Below are 20455 nucleotides of genomic sequence, written 5' to 3' on the forward strand. Positions count from 1 at the left end.
ATTATTTCTTATGTCACAACCTTCCATTTCCCTTCTTTTTATCTGATATTGTCTTTTCTGTATTTGTGTTCTCTTTGCTATGTCTCCTAGCTTTCTTTCTTTTCCAAATATACATAACCAATGTGCAGTCCTGAAACAAGCCATTCTTTCGAAAGGACGCTTTGCTATTTGCATTCTGTGATTGTTGCTGTCCTCTTTGCCGGTGACAATCAAATACTTCATTGCATTCCTGTTTGATGAAAAGCGATGTTTTGAATTAATAAGATAATGAGGACAATAGTACAAACAAGTAGGTTATGCACCCAGAATTTAACTAGATTGCGGCTTTTAAAAGTGTGTGTGCGTGTGTGCACGTCAAGAAAAGAAACCACGAAGCTTCCTTCAGTAATGCAATAGATAAGTTTTTCTAATGGTACATTGGCAGAAGGGAGCACCTAATAATTCAGAGGCAATTTATGCTCCATTGAAGCTCTCCCTCTCTCTTCCCCTTTTAATTCAGAATAGAACTGGGCACATATAAATTAAAAATGAGTTTCTTAAGAAGTTCTAGGCAGTGTTCAATATGCCCACAGCTGCCTTCAGGCCTTTCTCATTTGACATTGTCTTGGACTGATTGATGTTTGTGTGGAAAATTATATTCTATGCCAGGTATGGATCAGGAGTGTTGTCCAGTGGCCCTCTCCTTACTAACAGCAATTTTCAAAATTTCCCCCCTACTACTAACATCAGCAATGGTGTTAAAAACTTTGTTCACCCAAGGACTTCCAATGTGACAGTCTTTGGGTGTGTCTAGACTACAAGGTTTTGTTTTTTTTAAGTGGCCTTTTTTAGAAAAAATTTCCCCTGCGTCTAGATTGCCACCGCGTTCTTTCGAAATTAAATCGAAATAACACGGTGGTTTTTTCGACTGTGGACACCCTTGTTTTACGAGGAAAAACGCCTTTTTTCGAAAGTGCTCTTTTGAAAAAAGGAGTTCTTGAATGCAAACAGGGCTTTTTTGAAAGAGAGCATCCAGACTGCCTGGGTGCTCTCTTTTGAAAAAGTGGCTCGCTTTTTTGAAAGAAGTGGTTGCAGTCTAGACGCTCTCTTTTGAAAGAGGCTTGTAGTCTAGATGTAGCCCCAGTGTGCAACTATAGACCAATGCTGAGCTTCAAATGGTATTGGTGGCAGGTGCACTGTCTACACAAGGGCTCTTAGGCCTGGTTTATCCTACATGGGAAGGTCAAAATAAGATACACAAGTCCAGCTATGTAAATTACAGAACTGGCATTGATGCATCTCACACCATGTTTCTGAATGATCCACACAGTTGGTGGCCAATGGGAACAAATGCTCTCATTGGTTTCCCTTACTCCTCATGAGGAGCAGGAGTACTGGCGCCGATGGGGACACCCTTTTAGTTCGATCTAGCGGGCCTATATAGACCCGCTAAATCGAACCCCAGAAGATTGACTGTAGCAGTGACGATCTTCCGCAGAGCGTAGATGTACCCTAAGTGGTGGAACTGAAACAATATGAGAAGTGGTAGGGAATTTTAAAAACATTTCCTATGGATAGAAAGATCTGTCTCCCCAGGATTTCTGCCAGCTCCTAGCTTGTCAGATCGATCTACTCACCCCAAATTTTAGGCATGTATTCACCTGCATACTCTCCTGGACATGAAGCTTTGATTCCAGGCAGTATCCCTATGTAGCACAGTAGCTAAGCACAAGCTTAATTTTTTGTGTGTGTTTACAAACTGTCCTAAAAAAAGAGAGAGCATTTAACCAGGAACTTAAATCTTTCCTGACTTGAAGCCATGCTTGGGTTATACACTCACATATGATTTCACTCACCAGACTCCCATTGAAATTTTTCCCAAAATGTTGCTTGTAGAAAAGCAGCGTGTCAGCCCTCAAGGAAGTCTCTACGGAACCACACTTCAATGCTCCAGTGGGTTATGTATCTCATCTTACTTTATTTCCTATTTTTTTCAATGTAAAATCAAGTGGAAGAGAAATTGCAGAACAGCAAGAAAGGTCAAGAATGAAACACATAAACCCTCCTAAAGTGCATTCCGTATACGCTTCTCTTCCCCGAGCTATTGCAGAGTGAGGTTCCCTCCGGCGTTCATTGCTGTGAAGTGAAGTAGATGAAAAATGAATCACAAGGGAGTCTCCATGATACTTTTCTTGTTTGAAACCTCAGAACAAACGTTTTCTATTTTGTTTCATGGTTTGGAGCAAGGTTTCTACCTTATCTAGTTTTAAACTCAATGAAGTTTAACATTTAAACACAGAACTCAGGCAAGAAAGATCCACACCTGGAGATTTTCTTGCCCCATCTGTTGCAAACAGGCAGAGAGACCTTTAGCACTGATCAGTTTCAGTATCAGCTCTCTGAACCAAAATGAATGCTGAAATGCAAATGGAAACCAACTCAAACCATTTTTACTACATTTATTCATAAAGGGATCAAAAACCATGGAGATTTCTTCAGAGGGGATACCAGCACATATTCCAATATATAATGCAAACCTTTATTCACATGATAAAGATGAATGTACTTTATTTATGAATTAGAGCTGGTCACGTGAGTTTTACAATCAGCTCCCGAGGCTGTATCTACTCTGAGACATTTTTCCAAGATCTTCGGCCTTTCCTATCAGCAATTCAGTTCTCTCTGGTCAGGTCTACCCTTGGAGAGAAAATTGACCTAAGATATGCCACTCCAACTACATTTGCTTAGGTCAAATGTCTGCAGCGTCCCCATTGTGGGAGATTCATGTGAGAAACTTTCCCATGGACTTCCCTTACTCCTCATGGCTTGGTGGAGTATCAGAATCGATGGGGGCATCATCAGCAGTCAATTTAGTGGATCCTTACTAGACCCACTACATTGAGCCTTGAAAGCTTGATCTTCGCAGCATCACTCTCCCCGTAAGTGGAGATTAGCTGTCAGTGGTAGCAAGATGGTGGGAGTGCAAGTATAGAAGGGTTTCATGCAGTCACCATCTTTGAATGCATTGTATCAGTTCTAAACCTTCATAAACATGTCTTCATCCACTGTTTCTGGCTATGGGGGAGCTGAATCAGTAGCAGCAATGGTGGGACACTTTTTTGCAAGATCTCCCAGCTTAGACAAAGCTATCATTTGCCATGGCAACTCAGAACTCAATATGGCAAACCATTAAGCCAATATTTAACCTAAAGCATTTCTAAGTGACCTCAATGGGACTTAGTGCACTGCTGCATTAGGGATGAGATAAGGATCTTGTTTTTCTATTCCCACATTAGGAAAACTCTTCCAGGAATTTGACATGACCTGAATTTTTCAGTGAGTTTACTAGCTTTGGCAATCTTTTTTAAAAGTTATGTATTTTAGAAAGTCAGAGATGAGAAAGATATAAAAGAAACTATATTGTCCAAATTTTGCTAAAGCTAATGAATCCCAGCATAGTTTTCTGGGTTTTAAAATATTTACTGTTTCATATTGACTGGATATAAAGACTCTACAGAAACAAGGAATGAACTAAAGCAGAATGTAGATTTAACCACTGAAACCCTGTTTCAAAGGATATGTCTACACAGCAAAGTGATTTCGGGATACCCGAAATAGCCACCCCACATCTTTTGAATGCATCTGCTAGCTTGAAATATAGCACACGCGCTATTTCGTCATCCCTGTAAACCTCATTCTATGATGATTCAAAATAGCGCTTTATTCAGAAATTCGGCACTGTGTAGACAGCACCCAATGACAAAAAAAGCTATTTCGAAATAGACTCAAAATAAGCTACACAATTTGCGTAGCACAAATTGCATAGCTTATTTTGAGTTTTGGGTGCTGTGTAGACGCACCCAAAGACTAGAGAAGTGCTTTATCTTGAGGAATTAATTGTATGAGGGAGGGAGAGAAACCTTCCCTATATCCCTTCAGTGTTTGTATCTAATGTTTTGATTCTTAAAGGAAGGTTTGGAGACTAATCGTTCATCCCTACTATATGGAGAAAAAGCATTTGTATAATTGGTGTCTCTTTATGATGGCACTGGTCCAAGAATAAATAATCATACTACTAGCTTTGACATATTCTTTCAAAGGTAATATATTCTTAATTCAGGGGAAATTCATAAAGTGATAAGGGTTTTCTAATTAGATAGCTAAGTAAGAGTGTTTCTCAATAAGGATGAGAGCAATTTTAGTTACTCTGAAAAGAACTTGGCTCAGATCACTACTTAACAGCACTTCTTCACTTATTGTATTAAAGTAATACACAAGGGTATACTGAGAAACTCTGTAACTGTCATAAATATATTTTCTAATTATTATCATGCTGATGCATATGAAAAGAATGTTATCAAATAACATCTTTCCTAGAAAACATTGTCAGACAAATTAGTGAGTGATCTCCTAATCAGCTATCACAGAGATTTATTATCTGAAAGCAAGGTCGGATTTATATCCATTTAGACTGTGGTGAAGGAGAGAATTAGGTTCATAATATTCTAAGATGCAACTGTTATTTCATCTTTATATAAAAATACACATAAAAATTATAAAATACATTTCCTTGTTCAGGTCTGTTTTAGAATGAACTGGACAATTTAGATATCATGCATACATCTGTGGGTAGTAACAGAGTAGTGTAACATCCTAATACCTACAGAAAATGAACAGCCTAATTCATAATTCTTTGCATGTGATCTGGAAGTTGCAAAAGAAAATATTTTCTATATACTTTAATACATGAAAATTAGCTCCATTCTGGAGTTTTCAACAAGCTTCCAAAGAAAAAACAATGAGGAAAAAAGCTCTCCCCCCCCTCCTCGTGGCACCTTAAAGACTAACAGATTCATATGGAGATAAGTTTTCATGGGCAAAATCCCATTTTGTCAGATGCAGTTCACGGGGCTTTTTTTTCCTCACGAAAGGTTATGCCCAATAAATCTGTTCACACACTACTAAAGAATAAACACTCTGATTTGTTACAGAGAGAAACACTAGAAACATGGGAACTAGACTCAGAAAATAAAATTAATAATCATAAATAATAATTAATCCCTTCATGTTGTCTTGTATACATTTTGTTTTCAGCTGGGACGGATCCTACGAAGCCCTTTCATGAAGTTTGTGGCACATGCAGTTTCTTTTACAATCTTCCTTGGACTGTTAGTAGTGAATGCCTCCGACCGGTTTGAAGGAGTAAAAAATCTTCCCAATGAGACCATCACGGATCATCCCAAACAAATATTTCGAGTAAAAACTACTCAATTCTCATGGACAGAATTGCTAATCATGAAGTGGGTTTTAGGTAAGTAAAATTGCATCCTCTTTAATCCTCCTATGAAGCCCACAATAGTGTGATAGGAAATAATTGAAGATGATTCTGCCAATAATTGAAGGTGATTCTGCCCCAAAAAAAAAAAAAACCCAAACAACCCACTCAGAGATAAATGTGGATCTGAATGAAATCAGTGGTACATTACCATTGACTTCAATGAGGTCAGGGGGTAACTCTGTCTTGGTTATAGAGCTGCATCTGGCAGATGCGTACTTTATACTAGTGCTGCTGAATGCCTCAGGTAAAACCCACCTGCTTGTTTAATTGCGACATCTTTTTCAACCCACAGGGAAATAGACTTGTTAATGGAAAATGCTAGTTCTCTACAGGTTTATCTATTGGTTTTTAGACTAATTTCTATAGTTCATTTAAATTTTGCTAAATGACACCAAACTGTTTCCTGAGGGGAATGGTAACATAGCAAACGAACAAAGAGCCTGGCAATCAAATGGTTTAAGCGAACAAATGATGAGTGGAGCACAGACATAGGTAATCTCTGAAGTGATGAACGGGTGATGCAGATCCACTTTGATGAATGTTGCCAAGCATTTAGAGGAGCTTGGCAACACGTCCGGGGGAGTGGTTATTTTGCTTTGCAGTTGTTTCGGGGGTTGAGGGTTGTCTCCTTCCTCTGAAGCGTCAGAGGTGGCCATAGCTGAAGCTGGGACACAGGACAGGATGAGCCAGTGCTGTGTGGTGGGGTTGAGCATTCCCACTGTCATGCGCTTAGCTGGCTGGTTCTCGCTCTGACGCTCAGGGTCTAACTGATCTCTATTCGTGGGGTTAGGAAGGAATTTTCCCCCAACGTCAAATTGGCAATGATCTACTTTGGGAAGGGAGAGGTGTAGAAGAAGGAGGGATTGTCTTCCTCTAGCATTGGATGCAGGCCGTTGTCTCCCTCGGGGGCGGGCCCCCTCTTCTCCGCCCTGGGCTCTTCTGCTGGGTTCCGCCACACGGGTGCTAACTTCCGTCCCCAGGCTGGCCCCGGTTCCGCCAACTGCCTTCGCTCTCCCCTCCCGGCGGGGCCCTTACTTGCAATTGACGCTCTCCCGGGCGGACCACTCACCGGATTCTTCCCGCGCTCCTCCGTTCCTTCTGCGGCCATAAAATCCTCCATCAACGTCACTGCTTCAGCTAACGTGGAGGGCCGGTGACGCCGAACCCACCTCTGTCCTTCCCCCGGGAGCACCTGTATAAACTGTTCCAAAATGACAATCTCCGCCACCTGCATTCCCGTCTTGGGCTCGGGTTCCAGCCACCGCATCCCGGACTCTTTCAGGCGATGGGCCACTGCGCGGGGCCGGTCTCCTGGTCGGTATCGTTCTTGCCGGAACCGCTGGCGGTACGTTTCGGGGGTTATCCCTACCTGATCTAATATGGCCTCCTTCACTTTATAGTAGTGGAGCGCCTCCCTCGCGGGCAACCCCCGATATGCCATCTGGGCCGGTCCGGACAAGTAGGGAGCTACTATAGTCGCCCAGTGTTCTTCCGGCCATCTTGCCGCCGTGGCCACTCGCTCAAAGGTTACGAGGAAGGCCTCCACGTCATCCGCTGGGCCTAACTTAGCTAAACGAACGGGCGGCTGGACCCCTCCCGCTGCGTCTTCTTCCCCTGGCCAGGGGGCTTCCCCTCTCCCTCGTCGGGCCCCTACTGCCTGTTGGTGTTCCGTGAGCTCTCTAACCAGTTGCCGTTGTTGCTCTTGAAACTGCGCCGCCAGCTGTTGCACGATCTGCGTCTGTTGGTGCTGCTGCTGCCGCTGGTTTTCCATCACCCACTCCAACACCTTTGCCGGCTCCATCTGGGCGGCCCCCTTAGAGAGAAGACCACAAACCTCCACCCTTATCCGTGCCCAAGAGCCACCCCTGCTCCGCTAGCGCCCCCCTTCCGTTCGGGGGCCCGATGCCCACATTCTCCACCACGACGGTATAATCGATCCCCGCGTACCTCAAATCGGGGATTCTGGCCATAGGTCTCCTGAGGCCCGTCCCCTTCACCCGGGGCCGTAGCTTGGTCCCAGGCTCGCTGAAGCGAGGGGTCTTCCCGCTGAAGCTGGAGGAAGTCCCCTTCGTCTACCTCCAGATTAGACAGCTGGGTATCCTCTCCGGTACCGGCCGGCGTAGCCCCTCCCGTAGGGTGCCCGATAGTCGGGGCCTGGGCTTCTTCCCCCTGCGCCACCTCCGGCACCCTTTCCCCGGGGTCGTCCTCGGGTGATGTCACGGCCTGCCCCCATTGTTGGAGCAAGGGGCCCAGGCCCGGCCAGTCGTATCCCAGCAGGGCGGGGTACGCCAGGTTTGGGGCTAACGCCACTCGCCACGTCTCTGTATGCCGTCCGTCCTCTATCTGGACCCAAGCCGTCGGATAAGGGCGGACGTCCCCGTGGACACACTGCATCCAGATGGGCCCTCCCGTAGCTGCTCCCCCTTCGACCAGGTCTGCCCGTACCATCGTCTGTCCGCAGCCGGAGTCCACCAGTGCCTCCACGATACGGCCCCCCACTTTTACCCTGGCCATCACCTTACTCGGCAGGTTTTTCGCCTTCTGGGCCTCCGAGGTCACCACCCTTCCGAAAGTACAGTCCATTACAGGGCACTCCCGGCGGAAGTGGCCCTCCTGCCCGCACTGGAAGCAGACCAGCTTATTAGGTGGTCCCAAAAGCCCAAGTCTTTTGCCGCAGGCCACGCACAGGTGTTTTATTGCAGTGTAGATGTACCCTCATATAACACTGAGGTCTAATTTTGGATGTGCAACTTCTTGGTGGCCTGTGACACACCAAAGGTCAAGCTCAATGACCCAATAGTCCCTTCTGGCCTTAAACTTCATGACTTGAAGTAGAGTTATAAATTAAACTGATGGAAAGTTTCAGATAGGTCTACCTTGCTGTTTGAAATCCTGCAAATGGAAAAGATATTGGTCTCCTTGCTTACTGCTTATTTACCATTTGCAAGCTCCATTACCCTGAACTGCCAGTCTCAATAGGCTTACCTTTATCGACTCTGGCTTCAGAGTAGCTGTTTTCCTCAACATATTGTTCTGGAGCAAGAAGCAAAAAATTGAGGCTAAATATCTCCCAAGTCCCATGCAAGTGGTTGGAATTACACCCATGTAAGAGCAGAATCAGGCCTTTTATATCTGTTGGCTTTCTGACCTGGTCACAAGTTTATTGTTCTTGGCTTTGCAGTAAGCAAAATTACCAACAGGATATTGGACAGAGCAAAAGAATAGCTGACATACTGGACAGAATAATGTCTGAATGATTTATTTTTAAAGCAATATTAAAAGACTTAGGAGTAGATGATTATGTTTTGGCCAGAGCATTCTTTGTACAGACTGCAGGTATCTGAGTTATTGCAGCAGGAAGAAGAAAATATTAACTGAAAGCAAATTATTTCAGTTTTCTGGGAGAAGGAAAGATGATTCTTTGTGTAGACTTCTGAGTATAATGAGATTTTCTGATTATATCTCTGGTCTCTCAGAACAACCGCCCACATTCCAGCAGCTGCGTGTCCTGCATTCTCTGGCGGGAGAACCTACCAGTTCACTTGCATTCCATTCACATTGTTTCAGTGAACACATGAGGCTATAACCAAATTACTCTTTTCCTGAACCTCGTAACATGATTGTCCTTAAAAGAGTGCAGGTGGTTGGAAACTATGCCAGTTCAAAAGTGGTCACTCTAATTGTTGTTAAGAGTTTTCTGATGATGGCATTTAGGGTGCATCTACACTGCTGACTTAGTTCGAAATAAGCTGCGCAATTTGAGCTACACAAATTGGGTAGCTTATTTTGACTTAATTTCAAAATAGCTTATTTCGTAATTTGGCACTGTGTAGACAGCACCAAATATTGAAATAAAATGCTATTCTGAAATTTCCCTTAATTCTCATGGAACGGGGTTTACAGGGATGTTGGAATAGCGTGCCTGTGATATTTCAAAATAACGGGTGCGCTCAAAAGACGCAGAATAGCTATTTCAGGATTCTTCCTGTATCCCGAAATAGCTCTGCAGTATAGACATTAGCCTTAGAGAGCTTTACTAAGTTACTTGCCTTTAACACCATGCACTTTCTGACTACTCTGGTTCTGCTCACGGCAGGGAGGTCTTTAATTCGACCATTCTGTTAGCTTCTGTAACATGCCATTTCCACCTGTTATTTTGTTTAACAGATCCATTTGTGGTTGGGATCCTCTGTTTTTTGTGGGGAGAGGGAGGAAACGTAGAGGAACGTGTATATAAAGAACCTGTAATGGTGACCATCTTTTCTAGCAGCTCATCTCCATAGATCCAACAAGCCACCTACTGCATAGTGACAATGTGTAGCTTAGCACAGCATTGTCAGTAAGGGGATACATTTCACTGCATTGAAAGTTACCATCCCAACTTCACTGCAGACTTGAGCCAAAGCCCACTGAAGTAAATAGAAAACACTGTCAGTAGGTTTGGTCTTCAGTGGGTTTGGGATCACTCAGGCTCTTATGTAATTTACCATACTACACATGTATTTCTCTCCTACATTGCACTACATGATTGCCACAGCCCAGTTTCATGGCAATTAGTCATTTTTTTCTTAAAAAGTTAAAATAATAGTTCACATGCATTAACATTCCTTGACGCACACAAATTCTAGTTAAAGCACCCTTAGAACTTGTTTGATTTGATTATCTCACTGTTTTCAGCTAAAAATTACCACGGGGAATAACTTGGATACTATAAATGCTGAGGTGGAATTATTTAGATAACTCAGACATTTTCTTAAGTAATTAGTTCACATTCAAGGGGGGGTACCCACCATTATAATTAGGGCTGGTTGAATATTTTCTGTCAAAACATTAATCAGTGAATCAATAGCTCAAGTCCTGAAATTCCAGGAGTAAAACCAGCATTCAGTAGTTTTCAACATATTTTTTCTGTTTCCCAAAATCTTTTTTTTTTTTTGGCTGAAAGTATACTAGTTATTGGTGGGCAATAACTGGAATATATTCAAGTGATTTTTTTAAATAAAATGTCAAAAATTTTCCACTGGAAATATTTTTTTTGAAATTTTCCCTCAGGGAAAAAATATTTTCTGACTAGCTCTAGTAATAATATTATCCACAAACTCAGTTAGAGGGACATGTTTCTACGACTTCACTGTTTTAGTTATATTTAGTGTCACTGGCTCACTACCCTTCAAAATGCTTGGGAGAAATTGCTGTTACAAATGACAGCCTTATTTTAACATGATCATTCTAAGGTATCTTAAATTGTTTCATATATCAAGAGGGAGTGAGCATTGTGGTACTTGTGTCCATTTAATTATAGTAAAAATAGTTATCCTGCTCTTAGGTAGAAATCTTAGAGGAATGAGAGCGGTACCTCAATGACTGATTACATGGAGAACTGGTGAACTGCTTTATCTCTCTGGCTATGTCTACACTGCAAAGTTAATTCGAAATAACAGCCGTTATTTCAAATTAACTTTAATAGCATCTATATATGCAAACTGCTATTTCAAAATTAATTTGAAATAGTGGAAAGCTTAATTCGAATCTGGTAAACCTCATTCTACGAGGAGTAATGCCAAATTTGAAATAGCTATTTCGAATTAAGTGCCGTGTAGACATTTAATTTGAAATAGGGGGCCTCCAGCCCTTCCCAGGGAGCCCTGGTGGCCACAACCAGGAAAACTTACTCTCCTCTCCCCCAGCCCCGGAGCCATTAAAGGGGTAGACCCTGGCCACAGTGCCTGTGCCAGCTCCAAGACTGCCAGCCCAGAGCCCAGAGCCAGCAGTGGCCGCTGGGACCCCTAACCCAGTGGCCCCAAACCATGAGCCAGCAAGCCACTGGCAGCCAGCCCTCCACCGCTCCCCAGGAACAGTCTGCCAGCTCCCAGAAGCCTGACAGGTGCTGGAGAAGGCTGGCACCTTCTTGGTCCAGAGTGGAGATCCTGGACCTTATTCAGGTTTGGGGGGAGTACCCCCAATGTCCATGATCTCCGCACTAGATGGAGAAATGCAGCCGTCTATGGCACCAAAGGCCACATGAGAACCGAGGAGCAGGTCTGCATGAAAATCAAGTTGGTCTGGCGAGACCCCCCAACCCTGGGCCCTGAGCTTTACCTCCCTCGTCTTAGCCTTGCTTTCCCCTTCCAGCTCCCTCCTCCCAGGTTTCCCCCTCCCCCATAGTGGGACCATGCTATTTCGATTTTGTTATTTCAGGAGTTATTATTTTTGAATTTAGTTATTTTAAAATAATTTCCTAGTGTAAAAAATTATGCCTTAAGGCATAAATTTCTTGCTCACTTCTCTGCTTTTAACTCTCATCCTCCATATTTCTGTTTTTGTTCTCGTTCCTTCTTCAGTGATGATGAATGCTAATGGCGCATAACTTGTTCTTACGTCAGCAAGCCATTTTCAGACAGTTAGTTCCTGGTCCTTTGCCCTTAATTCTTTTTTGGGAAAATTGGCTGGTTGAGTTGTTTGGCCTCCATCCGGTAAAGTAATGAGACGTGTTAAAAGTGGTATAATTCCATAACATGACACAGTTACATATTGCACGGTGGCCAAGATACTCCATAGCCTGCAAAAAGAAAGTGCTGGAGACACAAAAAACACAGACAATTTTGAGTTAAGTATACAGGCAAATTAATCCATAGTAAAATTCAGGGTAGAGTTGGGCAAAGATGATAATTCTGCCTTATGTTCCTAACTATACACAGTAAGGATGGACATTGGCAATAGATCAATCCCATAGTTAACGGCTAAACATGACAATTTAAAAAGGAGAGTGAACAGTGTTTTAGGCAGGTTAACAGGTCACGTATGCAGAATTTTGCTCTTAAATGCACACAAAGAGCTTGACTCTCCATAGCCCTGTAGCTAGTACAGGCAGTCCCTGGGTTACGTACAAGATAGGGACTGTAGGTTTGTTCTTAAGTTGAATCTGTATGTAAGTTGGAACTGGCGTCGAGATTCAGCCGCTGCTGAAACTGACCGCCAGTTCTGACTTACATACAGATTCAACTTAAGAACCCCAAGCTTCCCCAAGTCAGCTGCTGCTGAAATTGATCAGCGGCTGATTCCAGGAAGCCTGGGGCAGAGCAACTCTGCCTCGGGCTTCCTGTAGTCAGCGCTGGTCAGTTTCAGCAGCGGCTGACTTGGGGACGCCTGGGGCAGAGCAGCTGGGGTGCTGCTGGGTTGCTCCAGTAGCACCGCTCCTCGGCGCTACTGGACCAACCCAGCAGCTGGGGTGCTGCTGGGTTGGTCCAGTAGTGCCCAGAGCGGCGCTGCAGGACCAATCGGCAGCGCCCCAGCTGCTCTGCCCCAGGGTCCAAAACAAAAGCCTGGTCTGCTGGGGGGGCACACTAGCTGCGCCCCCCCCCCCGCCCCCCAGCAGACCAGGGACACGGGGAGCAGAGCCGCAACGGGGAGGTCGATAAAGGGCTTTCAGGTCAGCACGGGAGCCTCCAGACTAGCACGCTGAGCCGACAAACAGCTGATAAGCTGTTTGTTGGCTCAGCGTGGCAGCCATTTAAATTTAAATGAAGCCGCGATTATTTAAATTGTGGCTTCATTTCCCTCTGCTGATCAGCCTAATCTACATGGCTCCATCGACCCATAGGGTAAGCAGATTCCCAGAGCTGAGTGTGATGATCTGAGGGAAGAATTTTGCCCTTTCTGTACATGCCTCCCATAATGCTTCCAAGCCCGGTCTTGGGGCATGTGCTTTACTGAAGTTGTTCTGCTGCCTGTTGTATCTCCCCTGGCATTGTTTGTAGGTGAGAAAGAAAATCTCTAGATTTTCAAAGGAGGCTGCAGGAATTAGGTACCCAATTTCCACTGAAGTCCAAAAGGTTTTATGTAAAAAAGCAAAAACCCTAAAGGAAAAGCAATTGCACATATTAAGCCCAGAACAGATATATTCTAAGCCACACAATCACTTTATGTGGGAGGGCTCCAAGTCTGTTCACTACCTTCTGCAGAGCATTGGCAAGTATCAGGACAGTGGATGTAATCATTGGCACAATTCTCACCTGCTGTTCCCTATAGTATACTGGGGGGTAATAGTTCTTCTCTTTGTGTACTTTCTCTGTATTTACTGTCTTAATTCTGTACCTATTGTCCATCTCACCTTTCTTTACTGAACTTGGAATGAATATATGTATTAAAGATGGCACTTCTGATATTTTTCCCCTGGGAACAATATTCATAAATAAAAGTAGATGCTATGTATCAGATTCTATCCACATTTATACCCATGCAACCACATTTGTTTCACTACGGTTGCATGAGTATAACTTAGGACAGAGTTTTTCCCTGTGCCTTTAACTTACACAAACTTTGGACGAACCCAAAGCCAGCAAAATTCTGGCAAAAAGAATAAAATGCAATTCATTTCAGATAGCTCCTTCCCCTTCTTAAGTTGGCATCATGTTTCAAATTGCACCCTACCATTTTCCATTCCATCAATTGCTAGATGCTTTTATACATCTGCATACTTTTATCCAAAGCAAAGGTTATGGTGAACTTATCAGAATTATCATTCTATTCGTTTTCTCTCTTTCATAGACTTTCTTTCACGTAATTATAAAAAATGATCCTCAACCAACAATGGCTTGATATAAAAGATGGGTGGATAATAGGATACCCTTCTATAGTCAGGATTCTAATTGTACTCATTTTACTTAATTTTGCACATTTCTTCCTTCATTAAGTATTCCTACTGCAGAATTCCTGTGGCTTAACATAATTTAACTAAGGCTAGAAACAAATGTTGATGAGTTAGTTAATAAATAAACAAACAGGGAGTGATTTACAAGAGTGCTTTAGTGAAGAAGGTAATCTAGCTGGAAAGCTACTCTATAAATATTTCCTGAGGTGCTTTATTGACAAATATAAATCCACAAAATGGACTAGCCCTGCAGCTTAGTATCTACCAGTTATTGGGGGAGGGGGTTCAGTTATAAATGCACTTCTTTAATATTTCATCCTTTCTGTGGATGAGAGCCTGAGAAACTTAGAGCCCAATTCTTCCATCTTTCCATGAGGTTATTTGTTACTAACTGCTCCTCTATATGAGTAAGGGCTGCAGAATCAGGACCTTGGATTTTATTCTGTCAACTTCCCATTGACTCTATCTGAAGATCTGCCTGAGTGAAAAGACTAGTTCATGACTTTTGAATTCACGTGAGGAGCGTTCCCTATATAAGTGGATCTCTCCTAGACTCTGCAGAGGACACAGCATGGGTCTGAGCCCCCGTGCTGGAGGAGGAGAGCAGGCAATGAACAGCTCAACAGGAATGCATACTGTCCTCTCTGGTGGCCTGGAGAGGTTTCCCCCATACTTTTGCTAAGGGCAGAAGCTATCAAAAGGGGATCGGACTTGAGGGCCTCTCAAGGTTCCTTCCAGTTCTAGTATTCTATGATTCTGTATTACACACAAGAGATCCACTTCCTGGACACCACAGTGCAAATAAGTGACGGTCACATAAACACCACCCTATACCAAAAACCTACCAACCGCTATGCCTACCTTCATGCCTCCAGCTTCCATCCCGGACACACCACACGATCCATTGTCTACAGCCAAGCACTAAGGTACAACCGCATCTGCTCCAGCCCTTAAACAGAGACCAACACCTACAAGATCTTCACCAAGCATTCTTGAAACTATGATACCCGCATGAGGAAGTGAGGAAACAGATAAACAGAGCCTGACATGTACCCAGAAGCCTCCTACTACAAGACAAGCCCAAGAAAGAAACCAAAAAAACACCACTGGCCATCACCTACAGTCTTCAGCTAAAACCTCTCCAACGCATCATCAGTGATCTACAACCCATCCTGGACAATGATCCCTCACTTTCACAGGCCTTGGGAGGCAGGCCAGTCCTCGCCCACAGACAATCCACCAACCTGAAGCAAATTCTCACCAGCAACTATACACCACACCACAGTAACTCTAACTCTGGAACCAATCCATGCAACAAACCTCGGTGCCAACTCTGCCCTCATATCTACACCAGCGACACCATCATAGGTCCTAACCAGATCAGCCACACCATCACTGGTTCATTCACCTTGCACATCTACCAAAATAATATACGCCATCATGTGCCAGCAATGCCTCTCTGCTATATACATCGGCCAAACTGGACAGTCCCTATGTAAAAGAATAAATGGACACAATTCAGATATTAGGAATGGCAATATACAAAAACCTGTAGGAGAACACTTCAATCTCCCTGGACACACTATGGCAGACTTAAAGGTAGCCATCCTGGATCAAAAAAACTTCAAGACCAGACTTCAAAGAGAAACTGCTGAGCTACAGTTCATCTGCAAATTTCACAACATCAGTCTGGGTATGTCTACACTACAGAGCTAGTTCGAACTAACAGACGTTAGTTCGAACTAACTTTCATAGGCGCTACACTAGCGCTCTGCTAGTTCGAACTTAATTCGAACTAGCGGAGCGCTTAGTTCGAACTAGGTAATCCTCATTTTACGAGGATTAAGCCTAGTTGGAACTAGCTAGTTCGAATTAAGGGGTGTGTAGCCCCTTAATTCGAACTAGTGGGAGGCTAGCCCTCCCCAGGTTTCCCTGGTGGCCACTCTGGCCAACACCAGGGAAACTCTATTGCCCCCCTCCCGGCCCCGGACCCCTTAAAGGGGCACGGGCTGGCTACGGTGCCCGTGCCAGGTGCAAGCCTGCCAGCACCCAGCCAGCAGACCCTGCACCTGGCATGGCTCGAGCCAGCCACCCGATGCCCCCCAGCCCTCCCCCTCTTCCCGGGACCAGGCTGGCGGCTCCCGGGAGCTTGCCTGGGACCGCAAGAGGCGGGCACCCGCCTGGGCTAGTGCGGAGATCGTGGACTTTGTTCACGATCTCCGCACTAGGCACAGGAAAGTGGCCGTCTAGGGCAGGATAGCTGCCAGCCTGGCCACCCAGGAGTAGGTGTGCATGAAAATCAAGGGGGTCCACTGAGACCCCCGACCCTGAGCCCTGAGCTTACAATGGCCATCCTGGGTCAGACCAAAGGTCCATCTAGCCCAGTAGCCTGTCTGCCGACAGCGGCCAACCCTAGGGATCTTGGAGGGGATGGACCGAAGACAGTGATCAAGCCATTTGTCTCGTGCCATCCCTCTCCAGCCTTCCACAAACCTTGGGCAGGGACAGCACTCCTACCCCCTGGCTAATAGCACTCCATGGACCCAACCTCCATGACTTGATCTCACATCCCTTTAAACTCTGTTCCAGTTCTAGCCTTCAGAGCCTCCTGCAGCAAGGAGTTCCACAGGTTGACTCTTTGCTTTGTGAAGAACAACTTTCTGTTACTAATTTGAAGCCTGCTACCCATTCCTTTCCTTTGGTGTCCTCTAGTCCTTCTTTATGGGAACTAATGAAGAACTTTTCTTGATGCACCCTCTCCACCCAACTCCTGCTTTTAGAGACCTCTATCCTGTCCCCCCTCCGTCTCCTCTTTTCTAAGCTGAAAAGTCCCAGTCTCTTTAGCCTCTCTTCATATGGGACCTGTTCCCAACCCCTGATCATTGTAGTTGCCCTCCCCTCTCACACCCTCTCTCTTCCCCTCTCCCACCTCCTTTTCCCAGTCTCCCCCAGTTTTGTTCAATAAAGACAGATTCCATTTTTGAACACAATTGTCCTTTATTTTGTACATCAAGAAAAGGGGCTAGGGAAGGGTAAGTGGAAGGAGGTGAGGGAGGAATGGGGTACGAGCCCCCGATGGGGAGGACTGGGCTGGCTCTGCAGGCTTCTAGGGGTGGAAGCTCTCCTGCAGCCCCCCAATTGCCTCCTCTCCCCAGATGGCAGCCTGTGGCAAGTGCAGCCAGGCTGATGGCTGAGTGCTGTGATGTGCCCAGTGTGGGCACTCCGGGCACTCCAAGCCAGGACTGCTTTGCAAGCGGGGCACCCCTGAGAACTGTCTGTCCGGAGTGGGGGTCGGGTCCCTTTAAGCGCAGCCCTCGGCTAGCCTGACACAGCATCTCCACGCTCTAAGTCCTCCTCTGATGCCCTGCCGGCACTGCTTCCGGCCATCCTTAACCCCGGTTCAGGGTCCACTTAATGTGGACATGCTAGTTCGAATTAGCAAAACGCTAATTCGAACTAGTTTTTAGTTCTAGATGCGTTAGTTCGAATTAGCTTAGTTCGAATTAACTAATTCGAACTAAGTTAGTTCGAAGTAGTGCTGTAGTGTAGACATACCCTCTAGGATTAAACAAGGATTGTGAATGGCTAGCCAAGGACAAAAGCAGTTTCTCCTCTCTTGGTATTCACACTTCCACATCAGCTGCTAGCAGTGAGCCTCACCCTCCCTGGCTGAATTAACCTCGTTATCTCTAGTCCGATTCTGGCCTGCATATTTATACCTACCTCTGGAAATTTCCACTACATGCATCTGATGAAGTGGGTCTTTGCCCACGAAAGCTTCTGCTCCAATACATCTGTTAGTCTATAAGGTGCCACAGGATTCCTTGTCGCTTTTGCAGATCCAGACTAACATGGCTACCCCTCTGATGTATTACAACTGTTCCTCAGCAGTTGTCATTCATAAGGGAATCTCTTACAGTGCAATTCAGCTGCTCCAGGGAAAAGAGCCAGTACCACGTGGGGTCCAAGCTACTGCTCAGACAGGGCCTTGATGTTGAGGAACTTGCACCTGACCATGGATCTTTGAGATTCCTGTAGATGTTCAGGTAGTTGTAAGGTCTATGGGCCATGCTATCTCTATCCCTCGGGACAGGCTTTGTTCCAGACACAAGAAAAAATTCCTCAGCAGGGCCCCCATCTTATTCCCTTCCCCCTGCATGGGGATGCACTCAGAGGACAAGCTGGATCTTTGTAAGACCCTCAGGATTTGACAAATTAAAAGGAAAAGCCATCAAGGAAAAAGAGCATCCACCACTGAGAAGACAGTCTGCTAATAACTCTGAGTATACTGGCTGTATCTAACTCACGCTAGCAATGCTAATTCCTGTCTTTCATTTTACCAAAATGAAGCTGGCAACTTTTATGCCAGAAGGAGAAAGACTGATTGTGTTGGCTGAAATCCAGTATAGTTCTAAACTTCCCCAAACACCTTTGATAACTCTAGCTGAATGACTGGCTATGCCAGATTGGTGGTGAACTTCTGCCTATCATGTCATGTTGTAAAAAAGCTTCAGAAGAGTAGCTGAGTTAGTTTTTCCATGTCATGTTGTATAGATTATTGTCCCTCATGCTATGGATTAGATAGAATCCAATGGAGGTGTTTCATTTCCAAAAATAATTAAAATTCTTCTTGGTGTGTTAAACATACTGGCTGGCTGTGTCTAGACTGGCAAGTTTTTCCGCAAAATCATATGATTTTGCGGAAAAACTTGCCAGCTGTCTACACTGGCCGCTTGAATTTCCGGAAAAGCACTGACAATCTCCTGTAAAATTATCAGTGCTTTTCCGGAAATACTATGCTGCTCCCGTTTGGGCAAAAGTCTTTTTCCAAAAGACTTTTGCGGAAAAGGGCCAGTGTAGACAGCATAGTACTGTTTTCTGCAAAAAAGCCCCGATCGCGAAAATAGCGATGGGGCTTTTTTGTGGAAAACCGCGTCTAGATTGGCCACGCACGCTTTTCCGCAAAAAGTGCTTTTGCAGAAAAGCATCCTGCCAATCTAGACGCGCTTTTTCCGGAAATGCTTTTAACAGAAAAGTTTTTCGTTAAAAGCATTTTTGGAAAATCATGCCAGTGTAGACGTAGCCACTATGTAAATCTTCTGAAGAGACAGGCTGGAACCAAGATTCTGTATTGTAAGTCCTTCTGGGTCTGAATTTTGTTCTGAGGTTGGCAGAGGATCTGAATTGGGTTGTTGTGGAAATGTATTAGACCTTGTCCAAAGAGATAATAAAGAACTGATCATAGAATTATAAATTTCATGATCGCGTGGGTACAAGTGATCATAACTTGATCACATATATAATACTCTAACAGAATAAAGTCCAAGCCAGTAATAGATACATTGGTTGCTTTAATAGGGCCAATTTCACAAAGCTGAAAACAGTTATGAGCCAAATCAGCTGGGAGGAGTTATTTAATCAGAAAAATGTGAATGATAATTAGGAATCATTTAGGAACCCTTTACTAGATGCCCACGAGCCACAGTTCCTGAAATGAGGAAGAAGACTATGCTAAAACAAAGACCTAATTTAGAGGTGGAGACAGCTATGATAAATAATTCAATAATAAATACATTTTTAAAGTAAAATTACTAGATTTATAAATGGAAGAAAGGGGAAGTTGATAGTAAGGAATATAAATCCAAAGTTAGGAATGATAAAAAAGATAAGTGAAGGAACACAAGGAGAAATCTAAGGCTAGAGGTTTATGAACAATAAGGAGGAATTTTAACACATATTTGGGACAAAAAGGGATTCTGACAATGATATTGGTCCACTACTAGATGGAAATGATGGAATTAAAAAACAATACCAAAAAAGCAGAAGTGTTCAATAAATATCACTTGTTCTGAATTTTGGGAATCTACAGATGATATCGTCTCATCATATTGTCATAACACAATTTGCATTTCTCTAGCTTTTCTAGAAGGTGTCTAACCCAAGCTTTTAAAGTTAGATATTTTTAAATCAGCAAGCTAATGTAATGCACATCAAAATGGGTTTATTAACAGCAGATTCTGCCAAACTAACTTGGTATCTTTTACTTTTTTAAGATTATAAGTTGGGTTGATGAATGTAACATTGTTGACATTTGGCTTGATATACAACAGCTTCATTAAAAAACCCTGGAATAATATATAATGACTATATATAATGGTACACATTTCTTTTGTGTGATCACTGCTGGAATACTGTGCCCAGTTCTGGTGCCCCCAGTTCCAGAAAGATGTTGCTAGATTGGGAAAGGTTCAGAGAAGAGCCGCAAGAATTACTGAAAAATTAGAAAGCATGCCTTATAGTCCATAAGTATCTACACTGGACAAAAAATATTTACTAATGGGCTCTTCAATCTAGTAGTAAAAGGCAAAACAATGCAATGGCTGGAAGTTGAATCTAGTTAAATTCACACTGGAAATATATTTATCAAACTGACCCAATCTAAAGATTAAAGCTTAGATTCTTTTGAGCTATGGATCAGAGTTCCATGT

The 20455-nt window shown here is 44.0% G+C and overlaps 1 protein-coding gene across 1 annotated transcript in view; it reads left to right on the plus strand.

The window, feature by feature from the left end:
• TRPC7 (transient receptor potential cation channel subfamily C member 7) overlaps nucleotides 1-20455 on the plus strand; it is a 156797-nt gene that overhangs the window by 87690 nt on the left and 48652 nt on the right. Inside the window, 1 exon segment of the mRNA XM_089769627.1 lies at nucleotides 5074-5290. Within this exon segment, the coding sequence (XP_089625753.1) occupies nucleotides 5074-5290 (217 nt within the window).

Source organism: Pelodiscus sinensis, chromosome 16, assembly GCF_052426305.1.
Source record: "Pelodiscus sinensis isolate ZL-2025 chromosome 16, ASM5242630v1, whole genome shotgun sequence".
Taxonomy (NCBI): domain Eukaryota; kingdom Metazoa; phylum Chordata; order Testudines; family Trionychidae; genus Pelodiscus; species Pelodiscus sinensis.